The 20,900-nt window shown below is 40.1% G+C and overlaps 1 protein-coding gene across 1 annotated transcript in view; it reads left to right on the top strand.

Annotated features, from left to right (window-relative positions):
* The first annotated feature begins 1,950 nt into the window (after nt 1-1,950).
* shroom3 (shroom family member 3) overlaps nt 1,951-20,900 on the top strand; it is a 75,048-nt gene continuing 56,098 nt past the window's right edge. The window contains exons 1-2 of the mRNA XM_067575067.1: nt 1,951-2,580; nt 12,499-12,653. Coding sequence (XP_067431168.1) covers nt 2,404-2,580; nt 12,499-12,653 — 332 coding nt within the window. The 5' untranslated portion in view covers nt 1,951-2,403. The remainder of the gene's footprint in view (nt 2,581-12,498; nt 12,654-20,900) is intronic.

Genomic DNA, 20,900 nt, shown 5'->3' with positions numbered 1-20,900 from the left:
ATTTCCCCCTCCTCAACTTGACTGGGTTGCACCAGCAAATTGTAAATCCATTACTATGTTTGTGTGTGTGTTTACTAAATCAGATCGGACCATGAAAACTTAGGAAATATCTCCTCTGGTAAACACTTGAGCAATGTGTAAATCAATAACTAGGAAACATCTGAAGCGCCGTCCAATAATAAACTAATAAATCAGTTATGTAAACAGGAGGTCACTGTGGCATCACAAGCTGTAACATAACTTCCAAAAATAACAGTTTTAGAGACCAAAAGATAAAATAAACTTAAATGGCTTGTCTTTATGAATGTAGGTGTGATTTTGTTTTATTTATATCTGCATACCTGGGGAAATATGTGTGTTTTGGAATTAGTAGCATGCAATTTAGAGTGAGAGGGAAATATCCGATTATGCTAAGCTAACCAACCTTATTTGGTCATTTAGTCTAACGTTGCTGTCATGACATTTTGTAATTTGAGGTTTAGTGTGTTTTCTCTGTGAAATGTAAAATGTTAGGTCAAATATGTCGACCATATTCCATATTACCTCTTTAACTTTTCAGTCTAAATTGGTAATTTATTAGCAAGCTACCATTAGTTTTGTCAGTTCATTCAACTAGCTTACATAACAGTGCCACGTGGCAGTCACTAGGTGTAAATATTCAGTTGCAGCTAATCTCTACGTAAGAACTAGCTTGTGTGGTGAACCCAGTTTTAATTAAGTGATGCATAAATTTCCACTTACTAAACACTTAACTTACAAACAGCTGGTGCATCTGGTTTTGTCTCTAAAGGCTTCAGTATTCTTCAAAACAAGTGCTTGATAGATAATGTAAAAGCATCTGAAACCCCCTTTCCAATGTTGGAATTGGGCAGACTGACAATTTTTGTATTTTTTGGAAAAAAACAATCAGACAATCAAGTGCACTTTACGCAGTGATTGGCCAGCTGTGTGGAGGTGTGACAGTAGGCAGGGTTTGACACAAGCACTGCCATCACTTTCCATGTGTAAATGAGGAGAAATAAGACAGAGACATCGATTTGTATGTTTAATTGTGTTAAGACTACAAAAGTATGCAAAAGACAGTGATCATGGAGAGAGACTGGGGATTGCCTTCCAGTGTGGCCATTAAGAACAGGTAGAAACACTTTCGCCTTTAGACATGATCAGATCAGAAATCATGTTATATGGACTAGTTAAATTGAAGCATACTGAGGCTTTAAGTTAGTGCTGCTGATGAGAGGTTTTCTGATATGCATGAACCTGATCATCAAACAGTTGATGTAAACTGTGGTTGTCGTAAATCAGTTTACTGTGAACCGTGTAAACGATTTGATCCAGCGGGCAGTTTAATCTGGTTCTCCACAATAATCTGGTTCCAGTGTGAATGGAATCAGTGTCCGACCTGCTGCAACGGAGTTCAGCTCTGCTGTGGAGGATTGGATTACAGCTCATCAGCACACACACAGGAAACACTGCTTTCAGCCCTGTGTCCCTCTTTCTATTCACAGCTCCTCTTTTTCCTTTTTCTAATTCATCCCTTTCTCTAAGCGTTTCACCCTTCTTTGTCTTTCCTTCCTTTCTGTTTCTTTTCCTCTTTCCTCCCTCCCACCTTCAATATCATTTTCATACCTTCCTTCTAACTTTTCTTTCTATCTTTCTGTCTTTTTTCTTCAATGTTTCCTTCCTCTCTTTCTTTTTTATTTCCCATTTTCCTTCCTTTTACATCCTTCTTTTCTTTATTTGATCTTTCCTCCTTTTTCCTTATTCCTTTCTGATTCTTTCCTTGCCTACATCTCCCTCTCCTGTCCCCCTGCTCTCCCTCTCGCCCTCTCTGTCTCACTCCACCTCTCTCTCTCTCTCTCTCTCTCTCTCTGTCTCTCTCCTTTCTCTTCGCTCAGTGAGTCGCAGTAAATCCTATTGTGATGCTAAACTGATTTTCGGAAGAGAGAGACAGACAGAGAGAGAGTGAGGGAGGGAGAGAGAGAGAGGGAGAGAGAGAGAGAGAGAGACAGAGAGAGAGAGAGGAGGTTTGGAGTCCTCTTTGAGCAGATCTGATTTGATCTGACCTTCGTTCATCTTTAAGTTTAATCACTTTCTCCCGTCGGTAAACTTTTTAACCTTGTCCCTACAATCCAACTGGTGGTTTCGGGGTGTTGTTGGAGGCTGTCTGCCGGAGATTCAGCCGCTCTCTGCGCTTCGGGAATGCACTTTGCAGGAAACGCAGCTCGGTGCTCGGACACCTCCTGCTTTCTTTTTTCTGAACGAGGAGTTACAAATGAATGAAGGACATGCGCTCGTGAAGGAGAGAAAGTTTTCTTCTGTCCGGTTCTCCGCTCCTCAGTCCGCCGGGCTGCAGCCGGGCTGAGGACAGAGGAGCCCGGAGTGAGCGCTCCCTGGACGGGCATGGAGACCGGCGGTGCCGGCGGCCGGGCGGGGCTCCAGCAGCAGGCGGCGGACGGAGGAGGAGGAGGTGGAGGCAGCGGCTGGGTGCTAGTGGAGGCCCGGCTGCAGGGAGGAGCACCGTGGGGCTTCACCCTGCAGGGCGGCCTGGAGCACGGAGAGCCGCTCATCATCTCCAAGGTACGAGTCATAATAATATGTTAGACTGTGCTAATTTTTCACCTCTGATATCTCTTTCCTCCTATTCTGGCAGCGGTACAGTCAGAATTATTGACATTTTGGTCAATCGATCTATAGCCAATGTAAAAATACTCCCTTACAAGTGAAGGTCATGCTTTTAAAATGTACTTAGCCAAAGTAAAAATACATAAGTATTGTCAAGAAAGTTTGCCTACGTATCAAAAGTCATTTTGAAAACCACCTGCATTGATTTTGCAATTTAAAGTCCTACCCCAGTGATTTTAGTTCTGCACTTTCAGAGAGATTGGGGCCTTTCAAGAAAAAAATGAAATAAAGAATGACCAAAATAAAAGCATCAGGGACCAAGATATCCTGATTTTTAGATCATTTCATGGGTGAAGTTTCAAAACACTGGATCCTACAGTTCCCATAATGCAACCAACAGCAATTTTGTTTGACCCTCCCTGCTTAATATGTCCATGACTTTGTCCCCAGTTTGTAAAGATTTTTGGTTATAAATTTGTTGTCTCCAAACTCAGGCGGAAATACTTTTGAAAGCTCCCCTTTGGAGCTTCAAAATATAATAAAAATCAGTTATACATTTGCAGCCATCAGTCACTCATTTTGTTCAATGGTTATAATGACAAACTACTGACTTTAATATCTGACAATCCCTTTTAATACAGTTCAGTTGACAGCTGTAGCTGCTTAGCTAGCATTAGCTTCTCAGACTTCACAGACTGAAAGCACAAGCAGCTTCACAACCTTGAATCCTGGAGGTCCTGATGCAGAGCTGTTACAGTGATATGCCTAAAAGATGATATGATGTGTTTAAGAGTTTAACTGGAAGATTCTGACTACTGTTCACTATTTGCAAACTGTTGCTGAAGTCACACTCAACAACTACCGAAAATAATGTGATGCGGTCAGCCAACACTAGATCGTTTATCTACGCAAAGACCCTCTTTCCGAACAGCACAAAGACATAGTCTACTTTCCATCTTTTCAAACCCCAATGTGATACAGAGAGCAATGTCCTTTCTCGATAAAACCACCTTTTGCTGAGTTTAAATAGTACAAACACTGTTTTCTGTTGAAGTGCTTGTAAGCGCGGTTTTGATTTTGAAATGCCCAAGCATTAGATATGACTGCAAGGGCTGGTACAGTGAGTATGATAGTTAATATTATTTTTAGTGATTGATTTGTGATTTGTCTGTAACTAAGTACAGCTACTGTGCAGATATTAGCAGTTCTGTTGTATTTTCTCCTTTTGCGACTATAATAAGGAAAATGACCATTAATTATTCCCACTCTGTCCTTACAGCTGTCGTGGCCTCATTTTATTAAAATGCAAATCAGCAGGCTGGTGTGTGTGGGGGTTATTCTGGGATGAAGGCCAAACGGCTGTAAAATAGGACAAGAATGTGAATTATGTGTTTTCCTGGGTGCTTTCAAACACACGCATGCTTTTATTTTGTACTGTACTTAACAAGTTTGACCAACTGCCTGATTGCATTTCTCTTTCAGCGTCTGTATATTTCTCAATATTGATTCTTTTCATTCTTCATTTTTTGTTAATGGCTTCATTGTTCTGTTTCATGTTTAATTCCTCTCCCTTTCAGTCTCCTTCTTTTTTCTGTCTGTGTCTACATATCCAACTAGTGTCTGTCTTTGTTGTCTGTCTCTCTCTTTCTTTCTCACTCAGATTATGTCCACACTAAAATGGCTAAATGTGACACAGATTACATGTGAAAACAACCTTGTTGTTTTTGTAAAGATCACTATCCACAATGAAACACCTGAACGACAGAAAAATGGCATTCTTCTTCTTCTTCTTCTTCTTCTTCTTCTTGTCAGCTGACAAACAACAAACAGTTGGTCTTCTCTGACATTTGTTGAGTAGTGGTACAGTCCCAGTTGATTAAACCTTGGTTCTGTTATAATGTTATCCCGGATATGATAGGCTACAGGTAAAAAGGGTCAATGATAGATCTTTCTAATGAATGATGACATTTGTTCATGGTTCCATTCTTAATCAGTTAACACAGTTCCACTATTTTTAATCAGATGGTCCATTAGAAACAAAATCTTAAAATTGGGAGTAACACAACACCTAAGGTGGTTGTTACTTGTTTGTCCATTTGTGGTAATGCGGTTTCAACGCAGCCCTATTAGCTGTAGCGTCAAATCACTAACAGATCACCAATAAAGAGATGTGTTGATGCAGTAAAATACTTCTGTGGATGATCTTGTGTATCCTTGCTCATGCTTCCTCCAGGAAGCCTCTTCTCTCCTTTATCCTTGCACTTCCGAGCAGAAATAAGAGTACTGGAATGTCCTTCATGATGGCGGACACTATCAATTTTCATGATACGATCAAATAAGGAGATTGGAATGTAGCCTCTGTCTCAGAAGTGGTTAAATAGGTCAGCCATTTTTTTCAACAATAGGAGAATAAAACAGCTTTAGTTTGCTCTTAATTTTCTTTTCCCTTCTGGCATCCTCAGCTTGCTTATCATCAGTGCAGTACAGTTCTTGTGGTTCTGAGCCAGGGTCAGAGATCACGGTGAAGGTTTCCCTTAATCCAGGCAGTTCAAATCAGGTTAAACAGTCTTAATGAATCTTAATCTGAAGGTCTCATGACTGGCATCAAACTGTGTGCCTTAACACTACCAGGTTTACACCTTCAAAATGTAGGTGAACGGTAAAGCTGTTACACAAACTCTCCTCTGTGAACATGTACAGCTACTTCCTGGTTCAACTTTGATCTACTCTGCTATTCGTTCCTCTCCATGTTAAAAAGTAACCAGTAACACCATCACTTGAAAACGATCCACGTCAATTTATCCTGACAGTCTATTGAAGCAAAACCAGAGCTGAACCCACATAGACTGATGGCAACTGGACTGGAGCCTGAATGGACCAGAGTCCTGAAAAAGCCTCTGACTGTTTCACCTTGTCCATGTCAAACTTCCATTGGATGCTTCACCTCAGCATTATTTTTCTGTTACTGCCTGATCATTAAGATCTCATTTGGTATAGCAACAGCTCTGGAGGGTCTATACTCTTAGAATCTGATAACAATTTGTAACCAACATTATCTGTAGGAAACGTGCAGTAGTCCAACAGACTGGAACTGCTTGGAGAAAAGCTCAGGAGCCAACACAACCAATCTGGGACAAACTGCAGCTTTCTTAAAGGAACCAACACAACCTGTAACATGATGAACACACATTCGAGTCAGTAATTTGCTGGATTTTGATTGGCTAACCAAGGTAGAGGTCTTTACAGGTCCAGCACCCAATCCAAGACATACCTGTGGAAAACCTTCCCAAAACCATTTTGGGTTTTTGTTTTCAAAAACAACGACCAGATCTGAAAGGGAACCATGGATAATTAGACCTATATTAGACATATTAGACCTGAGACCCATGCCAATAGACCTACTCAGACCCAGTGAGACTGAATTTAATTTGGACCCAGCCTGACTCAGGTCCATAGTTGGATCTCAGTTACTAGGAATCGAGTAGACCTGCAAAGACCAGTAGACTAACTCTCTAGTAGTAACTAACTCTAGTAGTAGATGTAACGTGTGTTGCTCATAGTATCAGACTTTTAGGGGCTCCCACCGGTTCCCAACCTATGGGTCGGGACCCCTCATAGGGACCCAAGATAAATCTGGGAGGTCAAAGAATGATTTAAAAGGGCACTCCAACAATTGCATTTGATGCATGTCATACACCACTGGTGTCTGTTGCTCATAAATACTACTCAGCTTGAAAACAATTATACAATGTCTTTGGTGGCTCTGAAGGAGCTCGATCAAGGCTGAGAAAATAACCTTAATGATGTCACAGCGGTGTCATCAGGGTTATCTAAGCTTGGACTATATGTTTGTATCAGAAATTCTGCATCACAAACTGGAGGTATGCTTAGAAAGATGGAGGTGTTTACCAGGCAGGGAGGGTCTAATATAAAGATACAACCAAGTAGCATTATGGGAAATGTAGAAACCAGTGTTTTTGGGGCTTGACCCATACTATGGGACTAAAAGTCAGGATATCTCGGCCTCTGCCGCTGGGGTTAGAGAAAAGGGTATGACATGTGTGAGTAGAGACAGGATGCTCCTGCTACTCTAATTTCGACTATTCCTTTTTCAGTTTGTCTGTGGCAATTTTATGGAAGTGTAATTCTAAACCACTGGGTAAAAAATAAGACATTGTAAGTTTTCTCTAGTTTTTTCTTCTTTTTGTGTGAAGCACTGGATACATCCATAATCCTCCAGATGAAACAGTCTGAGAGCAAGAAATTTGGTTGAACTGCAGACTTGTCCAAACTAAAGCCACAACTTGTGATGAGGAGTTGCAGGTACATATTGCTTCATTTTAAGGGGTAACAAAGCCAACAATGTTGGGCATCACTGCACTTCTCTGAAGAAATTCAGAAACAGACTACTTTTTCACGGCGGAGCCCCCCGCTTCTGTCTGAGGATATTTTCCCAAATCACACAGTCTTTATTGATTAGAGGAGGTATGTTGTTTTAGTCACGGTATGAACAGGCTGAGCTGCTCTGTTTGGATATCTCCGTCTGCAGGATAATGAATTTCAGCTGGAATACCAAAGTCAGTGACACACACACACACACACGCACACACACACACACACTCAGTAAGTGATTCTGCTGGCCTTATTTGGGTATATTTATTCCTGAAAAAGGCAAACAGTGCAGGGATGTGCACTGTTGTACAGAGCTGGGAATGGTTTACATTTAACACCGGTGTTCTTTCACATCTGAGAGGATGTTTAATTTCCTTCATGTGAGCACAGCTCATTAAACACAACTCACAGTTGTGTTACTCTTTTGTGTATCACTACTACATGTCAACACTAATGTAGATAAATTTGAAAACTAATCCTTGTCTGTCAGTGGCCTTGGCCTCAAGCTAAGCTGCCAGTCATTGATGTGTTTCCTGAAATATCATCATGTTTTCTGTTATGTTTGCCTTCTCAGGGCCACCGTTCACAGTTGATAAAAGTCACCTGTGCACAATGCATATAGTACGTGATAGTGAAAGCTTTGTGAGTGAGGATGCTTCAAGTGTTGGAGCTGCAGTGTGTGGGCCAAAACACATGACGCTTTTGTTGAAAAGTAACACATGTTGTAATTCAGAAGAGGGTCAGACACACCCTATGAGAAATTCTTGGCAGTTGTTTTAACATCCGAAGATTACCAGATGGGCGGGGTTTATTGTTTCAGAGCCGTGCTAGATACCATTGTCAATCACAGGGAAGTATGTGAAAACAAATAAGATCATTTTCTAGTGTTTGTTACTGTATCTCACCCCTCATGGTGAACATGACGTTTCCCAGGTTACATAAGTTGATCTTTGGAGTTATCAAAGGGACATTTCATACCTGGAGTTGGAGTTTCCTCGTCAGATTCAGTAATGCCAATCACTGGAACCAAAAAATCTTAATTGAAAAAACAGGGTGGACATTGGTGGGATAGTCCAGCGGCAACCAGTGTGTTAAGGTGAGACACCTCTCCATCAAGCCAAACATGTCCAAACACACCTCTAAACACACCTCTCCTACGGCTTGAAATATCCTTCACAGACCAATTACTCTTAAAAAATCTGTAATCAGGCTGTATTGACTGTAGAGAGAAGTCTGGGGTTTTTCCATCCACTTCAATACAGTGCGAGTTTTCTTGGAGCAGCCATTAGTGGCCATTACAGGGACTGTATCTTTATAATCTTAAGCACTGGATTCAACATTTAACTTGTAGTAGGCTCAGCAGGTTCCAATTAGTAGCTTGGGGGGACTTTTTGTCCCAAATTGAGCTTTCCAGGCAGACCTTCCTCTCAAGCTCAGTGCAATTCCTGCTCTCTTCACTAAAATTTACACTCATGCATGCAGCATTAGATACCTTTTCCACCTGGTAGCATATGATCCATATTTTGATACGGTATATGGATAATGACATCTGATAATGGGCCTTTGCATTTACTTCTCATAAATTAGCTATTAAATTCAATAAATCTTTATTTATCCCTGCACGGGGTATTGTACGCAGCAGCTTGCTACCCAGGTCAACAAATATGCAAATAATAAATAGGAGAAAATAAGTCATTCTTGTTATCTCGATTCAGTCAGCATTGTAATTTGCTCTCAATATGAGGTGAGTTAGGTGAACTAGTGGACTTTTCAACAAACATGGGCCATCTCAGGTCAAGGGGAAGCAATGTGGGATACCCTTAAAGGCATCTGTAGTCTTCTCAGTATTCATGATGATCATGTCCATGTTCTGACAAACAACAGCATTGCGTCCAAAAACACAGGCTCTTCCTTTATTGGTGTGTGACTCTGGATAAGTTTTGCACTGTGCTGTGTGTTGGCCAGTTAAATCTGCACAAGAACACAAACCAGGAAGAATGTCTTGGTCACTGTGCTAATCTTTTGCATGGTAGAGTAGAGATGGAAAAGACAGAAAGAGAGATGGAAAGATAGGCTATTACTCCTAGTATGATCAACTTTCAAGAGTTGAACAAAACGGCTTCACAGTTCAAGATCCTAAAGAAAATAAAGACTAGTAGCTTCCTCACATCCATTCCAAAAGGAAAAAAAAATCAAGGTTCAGGGTACCAGTGGAGCACCTTGTGCTTTATTGGTCTGAACGCAGTCTTATGATGACTGAAAGTCGCCTCTACATCAACTCACTTCATGGTCAGAGTATAACGAGACTCAACTACTTTTTATGCCCTGTTCAAGTTTTTGGCTTTCTCTTGCTTCTCACCAGCCTGAAGCTTGTTGGTGTGTTTAGTGCTTAAATTATAGCTGTGTTCACACAGCTAATTCTCCTGTTGCTGCGCAACAAAGTAGGTCCTCTCCCAAGCAGTGTTTTCATGCTTTTTCAAGTGTTTTGTTAAAGTTATGTTATGAATGGGGAATCTTTTTAATGCAATAGTCAGCTTTTTCCACATTTGTGTGAAGTCCTTTAACATTGTTGAATTGGAGCTAACAGCTTAGCTGCTAAGAGCTTGTGTCCGGGTTTTCACTTCTCCACAACGAGTCTTGATTTGCAGGGGGAGTCGCCAGGTTGCTATTTGGATGGCACCCAGACTGAGTCTGCCCCATTAAGGCCTTTTCATACTTTCCACGTTCTGTGTCCATGGACAGCTGCGGATTTGCACACGGACACGCAGGCGGTGCCATTCATACTGTTTTTGGAGGCCTACAGACACAGACGCGTTCAGCACGTTAGCACTAGTAAACAGGGTTGCAGCATGATAACTTTCCAGAGTTTTAAAATCCAGTCCGTGAATATTACAAACCACTGTGCAGTGTTTTTCTGATCAGCCTTTAGATGTGATTATCTGTTACTCCAACCAGGATTTGCTGGATCATATTTCATTGTCTCACCGGCTACTTAAACAACATGCTCACACCAACACAGCCCCTTGTATTGTTTTACACAAGACTGTTTTCAGTCTAAATGCAGCTGAGGAGTTCCAACAAGAAAAAGTTGAAAAAAGAAAAGTGTAGCTTAATGATAACAGGAATACAGTACATACATACAGTAGACGACACATTCCTATTCTCTTCCCTCATGCTACCCCAGAGAACCGGGCTTATGCAAGTAACCAAAAGTTTGCTTTTCTAGCATATGCGCACTTGACGCACTTGCTATGCATACAGTCCATGTGGTCATAAATTTGGGCTGCACACAGATGTCCGCATTGGAGTCACACGGAACCTTGCGGACATGGGCGGAGAACAATATTTATGTCACACGGACCAATGTGGACCCTCACAGCTACACAGACGTGGAAAGTATGAATTGACCTTTAGTCCTGTTAGTCCCAACTGAACTATCTGACTTAACTGTGGACCATCAGAGCCACAACACACAACATGTTTTATTTTGCAATAAATTCATCCACCAAACACAGCATGTGTCCAGGAATCCAGTCTGATCTGATGATGTTTGTACAGAGACATTTTGCTTATCTCAAAGGCAACAACACAATGTGACCTTAAAGAGGACAGACACACACACACACATGCGCTGATAAACAGAGAGACGCAGACGTTCTGATAGAGTTGCACGCACACTGACAGGCTGCTAAGAGGCATCACTGGCAGTGCTGATAAAGCATTGGGTCATGCTGATACATGCAGTATGTGTCTGTGTGCGTGTGTGTGTGTCAGAGTGGGAGTTTCAGTTGAATCGTGAACATGATTGAGTGATGAGAGCCATGGGACATTGTGTTTGTGTGTGTCATTAGGATTTTTACTGAAATGTAAAGTTTTTAATTATCACAAAGTAAAAGAAACACATTAAACTGACCCTTCGCTAAGCCCTTTTCCCCTTGGTTATTGTTGTAAGCTTTCAGTTCTTGCACAGCACACGTGCAGTTTACAATAATAACACATTGCAGATTGATCACTCGAAAGTTTTGGCAATTTTTGAGACAGTGGCTTCAGATGTAGACAGATTCAGACAAAAGCCAGCCGTTGACTATGTGGGCTGATTACAACAGTCACTTATAGATTTTATTAGCTTCAGCTATCCAGCTAATTAATGTCAGCTCCATGAGTTAGTTGGAAACTCTGTCTCTCTCTGACTTGCTAAAAAACAGAAACTCTCAAATATGCATGTGACGGCTACAATTTAAGTGTGTTTACTTATGTCTAATGTTTTATCTAGTACACTATCCACATAGTTTTTGTGGCTGCAACTTCCGTGGTAGTTCACGCTCTGTGAAGCACATTGTGCTTCCACCTGGAACGAAATGTGCTATATAAATAAAGTTTTGCTTGCTTGCTCGCTTACATACATGATGTCATGCTAAAAGACTGAGGCTAAAGCTAACGGATCCCAGGCAAAGTCAGCATCCTCACCAGTTGATTCATATATGTAGAAGACATAGAAATAGAGAAGCAGCATCTTTTATTCCAGTGTAGAGCTAGTTAGTCCTTTTCTTACAGTACAGTATAGAAAAATGTGATTTCAGATAATGAAAAATGTAGCGTAACACTGTTCAGATTAAAGAAAAACATACTTACTACAACATAAGTGTCTTTCACCTTTCCAAGAGAAAAGGCTTTTATGATGAGGACTGACTTGCTTTTTCTAACACAAAATGTAACCCCATAAAATGATTTGCTACTTCTTGGAAGTGAGAGATCACTACCATAGGAAAAAGGCTAGTTAGTCAGGCATTATGTTAAAGTGTACAATAAAGTTTTAGAAAGGTGCACACAGCATGAGGAGAAATCCAAAGCTTAACAGATCTGCTCTGCCTAATTGTATCTGCTAAGCAATGATTGAATTGAATCACAGTTCCCAAGCGGTCAATTAAATTAGAAAAGGCAGGTGAAGATGCTGTGAACTCCTACCATGGACTGTGGACAATCCAAGTTATGAAATTAAATAGAAAGAAAACTGGGTGTTTAGCTAAAAACCCCCACAGAATAATAGAGACAGAGAAGATGTAAGAATGTCAAAGTAGGCAAACAGCCAACACCTCCTACTTTTCCAAATGTTGACCCTGAGCATAACACACACACGCGCGCACACCACAAGTGTTTCCTATCTACCAAAAAATAGAAACTCTGATAAAGTTAAGGGCTACCACAACAAGTGTGACTCAACAAGGCAGCTGTAGCACCTCTTGTTAAAGAAACAGTCTTCTCCAGAGTCAGATGAGAGGATGGAAATCACTTTCATCACTGTGGATCCAGTGCAGGATGTGTTTAACCTAGCTTAACACAGAGACTGCAGGCAAGGTAGAACTATAGTATCATACACGCACACAGCAGCAGCAAAATCATTGACATCCAAAGGGTACATTTGCACTTTGTCATTTTCTTGATAAATCTTGCTTAACTGTTTTTATTTGTGTATCTGTGCAGGTAGAGGAGGGCGGTAAGGCGGACAGTTTGGAGCGCCCTCTGCTGGTGGGGGATGAAATTGTCATCATTAATGACATTGAGCTGACTGGATACAGACAGGAGGCCATTGCTCTTGTCAAAGGATCGTACAAGACTCTGCAGCTCACCGTCCGCAGGTACAAAACACTGTGTGCAAGTGTGCATGTGTTAGACTTCTGCATGGGCCTAAAACTGAGACTGTGTGTGTGTGTGTGTGTGTGAGAGAATGAGTGAAAGAGAGAGAGAGCTTGACAGGAAAACCTCTCTGGTTGAAGTATAATGAGCGGGAAGAAAAGTTAATCATTACATTAGATGAGACTCAAAAAGAATGACTTGATTAAATTATATATGAAAAGATAAAGGTAAGGTAAAAATTAAAAGTACCAAAATACTATTTTGACTCAATAATACAAATTAATATCAAAAATAGAATAATTTACTGAATTCTAAATTAACTAGGATTACTCTAATAATAATTAATCACAGTTGGCTTTTATCAGGCTATAAACAGCTATATAGTGCCAATGTTGAATTAAGAGTGTATAAAGTTAGGTCTTCCGGGTTGTTGGGATCTTCATAATCTTTGTGTAAACAGTCTTTATGAATGACTGACTGTTGTGATATTCACAACCTAATAAATTCCCTCCCACCTCTCTTTCTTCTTGCTTACCTCCGGTCAGCCAGTGTAATCTGTGCTGTCCAGGATTCTGCTGTATATCCTGGTTCATAGTCCAAATCTGATCTAGTTGCCTGCCTACCTGCAGTTAGTTGTTAGGTAAAAGTGAACTCAAATGTGTTGAATTTCCCCTCAAAAATTCACCATTTTTTTTACATACAAGCAAGGAGATAAATAGAGAGCCAGCTTAAGTAGTAGTAATGTTCTTTCTCCAAAGAAACTGTCAGATGAGTTAGATTTATTTCCAAACTGTGAGACAGGTACTGTCTTAGCTCTGGTTCCTACTCCAAAACACTCTAGGCTAAAGCTCCGTCAGCTCTGCTAACCTGAACTAACTGCCTCATTATAAAACACTCATGTTAGCTTCTGCAACATACTGCCACTCATTCCTCATAGTTCCTTGACACAACACCTCTACCACACTGTAGGCCTGCTTCACATGCAAAAAGTCCAATTGTCAAGCTGCAGAGCCATATGTACCCAGTTAACGTTCCACAGCTTTGCTGAGCTAATGCTAGCTATAACAAAGTGCTAGCAAATGTCAGCTAACAAACATAAGCTTGGAAGCTACAAATTTTTAACTAATTAGTAATAGTTCTGGGATTTCCTGAATGAATTCAAAAAGATTTTAATCACCACAATACACTTTGTAAATCATTTAAATGCTAGCGTAGTGTTAGCACAACCTGCCCCTGTTTGTAATAGTGCACCAACTTAATTTGATTGCAGATTGTCTCCCTGCCTTTTATTAAGCCATTAACTGTCTCTTCAGTTTGGCTTATTGCTCTTCAGTTTGAGCACTCAGTTTAAGTTATTATTCATGTGCGTTACACTCACGTTTAACAAAAAAATTCTGATGTTAGCTAGACTTAAGTTAGATCTGTTGAGCCAAGCTTTTCATTAACTCCCCCTTTTTTTTTCTTTTTGTGTCTTTTTTGTGTGTATGTAAAGTGTCCTTGGGTCACGAGAAAGGTGCTTAAAATTGAATATATTATTATTATTATTATTACTAAGCTTCTCAAGCAGACATTGAATAAATCAGTCAGATTGATCAGTAATGAAATGATGAGCTACCAGACAGAAATGGATGGAAATTAATCATGTCTGTTGCTGTCTGACGGTGGATACATTTGGTGTTTGGAAACACAATGAACAGTTTAAGAGTGAGCAGAAGAGTGGATGACCTGGGATATGGCTGCCAGAGGGAGTGTTATGCTGCGTAGCATCCCTTTTAGTATTCAGGTTGATGCCTTGCCAGGTACAAAGCCAGGTGTATATTTGGGTTTGGGGTGTGACTGCCACAATTGGCTGCTGTTGCTACTGCAGCTTTTATTTGCTGGAAGACGCATGAGAGGCATTACACAATACAGGACTTTAGACTTCAGACACAAACACACACATACACAGTAGGTCAAGTGTTGAAGCACACATGGCATTGCGGGAAGGCGTGGCGTGGAGGGAAGGCGTGAGAATTCTTCCTCCAGACGATCAGTGTGTGTTTTGGTCTGGTTGGCTTACTGCAGGGATATGATGGAGAACCAGAAGATGTGGACTGCTCATAGGTCTGTTTTTTATGAAAGTACATATATATATTCTATTGAATTCTACTTTGCTGATATGCATATTGAGCTTGCTCTGAGGCAGACTGGGAGATTTGTATCCTGAACTTGCTTTGCATGTTATGGCCGTGTGCAGTGCAGCAGACTGTGAAGCAGGTCAAACTCTGCAGCTGCATACCTGAGCTGCTTTTACCTTTGAACTACAGTGTCTTACTAGTTGACTCATTTGAATTGGTGGCCAGAAAAGTCAGAGGATTGTCAAAAGCTCTACTCATTATTCTTTTTGCCGATATCCTGAAAACAGAAAGACTGTATAGTGTACCTTTGTTTCTGAGAAATCATGTTTGTTCTGTCAGTTTGGTATGATGCATGTCTAAACACTACAATACTCATGAGCTTCAGCTGCTCTTACTATGGAGAAGACAGGTTTGAATAGAGTTGCGAAGTGAGGGGAGCTATTTCCAGGCACTGCAGGTTCTGGAAGTAAAAATCCCATTCATTTTTCCCATAGACGTCATGTGACAATTTGAGTGCTTCTATGACTTGGATCGGCATGAAATTCTCCCACATAAATCATCAGTACAAAAGATGAACAACTGTGTGAGAGAATATTTGGTTCTTTGAAAAAAGGTTGAATGAACAAGATTGTGTTCATAAGAATTTCGAGGTAGAAGTTAACTACATCTCCCAAGGTGCATTTCAGCAAGAAATAGCCAAATACAAAGCTTAAAATTCAGTCTTGTGCGTCTCTAAAGGAGGGCAGTAGCTAAAGATTGCAGTGTTCAGAAAACTGATTTTACAATCAGTTTACAATTCATGACACTCTGATTCGAGCCCATGGCTTCTTCACCATAGCAATGGCGGCCAAGGCTCATGGGTGTTGTTGTATTCTTAACTGTCCTCCAAAACACAGACAAAACGTGATTTCTCAGAAACGAAACTGGTGCTCATAATATAATCCTATAGAGTATGCTCTATATATAGAGTCTTGAGTTTCTATGTTCAGTAATATTGAGGAGATTGTTTAAAGAAATATTTGAAATAGAAATACAGAATGGAGAAAAACACTTCCCGAATCAGTGGACTCTCCAACTTCTCAACTCTATTAGAGCTGTAGAAAATTCAGAACGCTTTGTCGTCCCAGTTGGGAACACAACATGTCGCTATAGTTACTGAATTTATCCCAAACTGATCCAGAACTCCAAAATATGAAAGTGAACTAATTTAAACTGCTGAATGTTTTATCAGGTTTATACAAAGTGAAATGTTTCCCTTCAGCTCCACGATGTTAACAGAGCAAGCAACAGAATTTTAAGCTCTGTGTTTGGATGTTTGTTACTGAAATGCACCTTGGGAGTCGTAGTTGACTTCTGTCCTTCAGTTTTTATGTCCACAGGTTTGCATCTTTAATTTTTTCTTTTAATCAAAATAACATAGTTGTTGATGATTCAACCAGGACAGTTTTATGTCCATCCATATGCTCCAACTGTTGCTTTACATTGTCTATAAACCAGACGTTTATTTCTGAAACCCTGGACGCTTGAAACAAGATACAATATGTAAATCAGTCAGTCTTGGAGGTGTTGGAAGTTGTATCTTTTCTATTTTGATGGAGCTAGGCAGTAGTTTCCTATCTCCGTCTTCTGTGTAATCACTTCCTACTCACACATCTGCGTCAGCTCTCTTCCTGCACCTGCAAAGTAGCAGCCTCTCAAGGACAATAAAGATTTATTGAATTGAACTAATGTTTATTGCCGCAAAAGACCAGTATCTGTGTCTCTGTGTGAGTGTGTGTGTGTGTGTGTGTGTGTGTTTGTGTGTGTGCACTCCATTCAGCAAGTGTTATAAAGGTGTGTGTGTCTTCGGCAGGTGTGTGTGTGTCTGTCCTCCATCCTCTGTGTCAGTTAAGATAAAAGGTGTGTGATGTCGTCACTGAACACACCTGTGAAACACCGCCTCACTCACCACACCGGTCTGCCTGTCCATCTGTCTCTCTCTCTCTCTCTCTCTCTCTCTCTCTCTCTCTCTCTCTCTCTCTCTCTCTCTCTATCTCCCTCTCTTTCTACTGCACACCCTCTGATTGGTGCATTCAGGTGAGACCTGATCGGCTGAAAACAGAGAAGTAAAGAGACACAAACACACACACACAGAGCCACAGATACTCAGAGAAAGACAACCATGCCGTTAGTGTCCTCAAAACAAACTGAAAACAAACCGGAGTGTTTTCTGAGGAGCTGCCCATCAGAGCTGTAAGTGTGTGTGTGTGTGTGTGTGTGTGTGTGTGTGTGTGTGAGTGTGTGTATGTGCGTTTAGAGTCTCTGGATATTTTCAGTAGTGTTTGTATGTGTTTGTAATATGGACAAAGAACAAATTAAACACATGTTTTAATCGGTCCTCAGGTAAAGATTTGTGGTGTGAAGTTAGAAACTTTACCATATCACGCTAAATATTATGACATAATTTCATCTTCTGTCTTCCTTTTATTATTATTATTGTTGTTGACATGTTGTCTGGCCCATCAGACTTCTTAGTTCTTACTGACCTCTAACTAGTTTCAAACTCAGGATTTACTAAATCAATTTAGGCTTCTTAAGAAATGTGTTATCTAGTAAACACTTAAGTAATATGTAAATTGGTTGTGAGGAAACATTTGTAGGACTGTTCAATCATAAGCAACCAATACCAATTGTGTAAACAGGAAATCACTGTAGCATAATCGGGAACTGTTTACTGCGAGAGGGAAATATTAGATTATGCAAAGCTAACAAACATTATTTGGTCATATAGTCTAACGTTACTAGCATAACATTTTGTAATTTGAGTTATATGAAATATAAAGTGTCATGTCAGATATGTCGACCATATTCCTTGTCCCTTAAATCTTAACAGGTAATTTATTAGCAAGCTAAGATTAATTTTGTCAGTTCATTCAGCTAGCTTACACAACAGTTCCACCTGGCAGTTTGTAGGTGTAAATATTTTGTGGTGAAATTTGTTTTAACAAAGCAATGTGTAAATCTCCACTTAGTAAGCATTTACTGTATGTTATATATAAGTTTGAACTGACAAACAGCTGGTAGAACTGGCTCCTTATCTCAACTATTATCTAGGTACAGTGTATCCATCAAGTACACTGTTGTAGAAATTATAGACAAAACTGCAAAAACAAGACATAAATTGTTATAATCTGGAATTATCCTTTAATTGTTCCTGAAAATGCAACTGTCCAGTTGACCAAAACAAAAAACAAACAATATTTATAACCAATAACAATAATAGTTTTAAAGATAAATGTCCTGATACAGATTTCTGAGATCAGGACAAGTTTTGAAAGTAAACTACTGATTTTGTTCGATTGTAAATCTTTGTTTCCTCAAGCTGATTCTGAGCTCTGGAGATTGTCAGACAACACTTAAAAACAATTTTCAGTCAGGCTTCAGCATGTGACACCCATTTCAAGCTGCTGGGAGTGGCTGAACTAAAACCCCCAATGGCCCAGTGGTGTTAAATATGAAAAGACACCAACCTTAAGGAATGCATTTACTGGTAATGAGTATTTTATGGCTCTGCTCAGTGGACACGTACAAATATTTTTTCCTTAATAACCTTCACCTTTAAAACCTCTGTGTGCATATTACTGACATAGGGATCCAGATATTGACCTTTGACCTGCATAAAATAGCCATGTCTGAAAGTGACAAAATGTATGAAGAGTTATCAGACAAGTCAATAATATAACTCAATACATCAATAACCCTGGACCAATCACTGGCCTGGACATGCATAGACACGCCCATCTCATTATCATATAATCATTAGGAACATTGGAAATGTAGTGAGGAAAATGGGAAATGTTGCTTGAGGAAAATACGGAATAGATGAATGTTTGAATGTGTGCCAAGACCAAAAAACATGGAGAACAAAGAAACATGCAAGAGATGAAAAATAAAATGAGCCAGTAAAAGATAAAGAGAAGAGTATTGTGTGTTGTGTAAATTGTTCATTTTGTCAACTGATTGGCAGCAAAGGAAAAATTTGAAAGCTTTTTGCTTTTTTGGTACCAATTGATTGGAGGTTGAAGGTATAAAGTATAAAGCTTTACATTTCTTTTAACACTGCATTTAAATAAATTAACTCATATTTATTGATGTATTCAGTCACATGTTTTTGACTTGTCTGTGCATTTTGTCAGTTTTGGGGATCCACACTGTTCTGGTGTGTTGAGTGTACACACCCAGACTAAAAGTGAGGCACTCCAGCCTGTACATAGCTGCCAGATCTGGACAGTTGTGATTTTAGGGGGAGTTAAGTGCTGTAACTATTTCTTGGCAAACAAAAGATGGGAGCAGTGACTTCCAGGAAGTCTTGCCATCAACGCAAGTTTGCCAGGCAACCGCAAAGTGTCTTAAGGATTAAGCAAAGGAGATACTGTGTGTTCATTAGTGAGCTTTAGAGGTGTATGTTTGAACTTTGGACAGAGCCAGGCTAGCTGTTTCCCTCTGCTTCCAGTCTAAATGCTATGCTAAGGTAATATCCTGACTCCAGCACTGTACTTAACATACAGACATGAGATTGAAATAATCTTCTCATTTCACTCTCATTAAGAAAGAGAATATGTATTTCCCAAAATGTCATCCTGCTCTCTGATGGAGTTTATAAACTGGTAAAACTGAGAGCAGCTTTGACAATGGTGAGCAAAAAAAGTGTGACTGCCCGCTCAACGTTTTTGCATTAATGAACTTCCTTATTGTGTGTGTGGTGGGGGAAGGTTGGTGTGTGTGTGTGTGTGTGTGTGTGTGTGTGTGTGTGTGTGTGTGTGTGTGTGTTCCCCAGAGGAGCATGTGTGTAGCGAGTGCCTTCTTTTAATCGATACCTGACACTAGTGGCTTTCCTCATGAGTGAGGTAAGATTATCACCGTTCACCTGTGCTCTGATGTGCTCTGAGTGTGTGTGTGTGTGTGTGTGTGTGTGTGTGTGTGTGTGTGTGTGTGTATGTGTGTGTGTGTTGGTGTGTATTGGAGTGATTAATTTGGATTGTGTGGAAGTCTGGGTCATGATTTCAGAAGAACTTGGTTAATTGTGTATCTGCAAAAGACGCCCACAAAGAATTTAGTGTTTATTTAGTGTTTGCAATGCTCCTTTTGTTGTGTGTGTGTGTGTGTGTGTGTGTGTGTGTGTGTGTGTGTGTGTGTGTGTGTGTGTGTGTGTGTGTGTGTGTGTGTTCATTACCTGTATTAGTCCTTGCCCTGCACCTTGCAGCTGTTTTTGCAATGTTTTGTCTTCTAATCTCCAGTAAGTAGCAGTCTACTCTTCACTGGTGTTACATTACACATAAAGAGTTTTTGTTTTCCTGGAGGCAACAACAAAAACTAAAAAACTACCGACAGGAGGCACCTGCTGGTCAAAATTCAACCACCAATTTGTTTTTCATAATGGCAGTATTGTGTGTCAGTGCAGAAAGCTGTTGGGTCAAGATGTACATTACAGAACAAACAACATAGTGATGATTTTGCTTTGGGTCTTAAGGGTTTTGTGTTCTAAGGATTGTGCTGATGTACAGGAAAGGTCATGAGGTTATTAAAATGTAAAGGGTCCAACCTGAATGTCTGTACAAAATTTCAAGGTGATCCATCCAACAGTGTGATATTTCAGTCTGGACCAAAGTGGTGGAACAACCAACCGACCAATTAATGGACTGACAGACAGACATTGCCATTCTTAATGAAATTACTAATACAAAGAGTAATAATTGTCCTGGTTTGCTGTAGGAGTCGTCCTGTCAACAGTGCACAACTGTCACAGACGTCTCTCTGATAATGGTGATCTATGGGTGTAATGCTTTTTGTGCTGCAGGGGGTTTTTTAGTTGCTGTGTTGCAGTTGGCCACTGGGACTATGGTTTAGCATTAGGGCCACTGTGAGGGGAAAGGAGAAAGGAAGAAAAGGAAAGGAGACTTTAAGAATAGAGAGAGAATAAAGTCATAATTTCAAGAAAAAGTCAGAATATTACGAGATAAAGTCATAATTTTAAGAGAACCTTAACCCTAACCCTAAAATCTAATTTCATAAAAGTATCTCAGTAGTAAAGTCATAACATTAGCCCACTGTTATACTATTATTATGTTTAGTTTAATGCTCAGTTGTAGTTAT

Source organism: Thunnus thynnus, chromosome 19, assembly GCF_963924715.1.
Source record: "Thunnus thynnus chromosome 19, fThuThy2.1, whole genome shotgun sequence".
Taxonomy (NCBI): Eukaryota; Metazoa; Chordata; class Actinopteri; order Scombriformes; family Scombridae; genus Thunnus; species Thunnus thynnus.
Note: the sequence above shows the minus strand (reverse complement) of the source record. Positions and strands in the feature narration are given on the sequence as shown.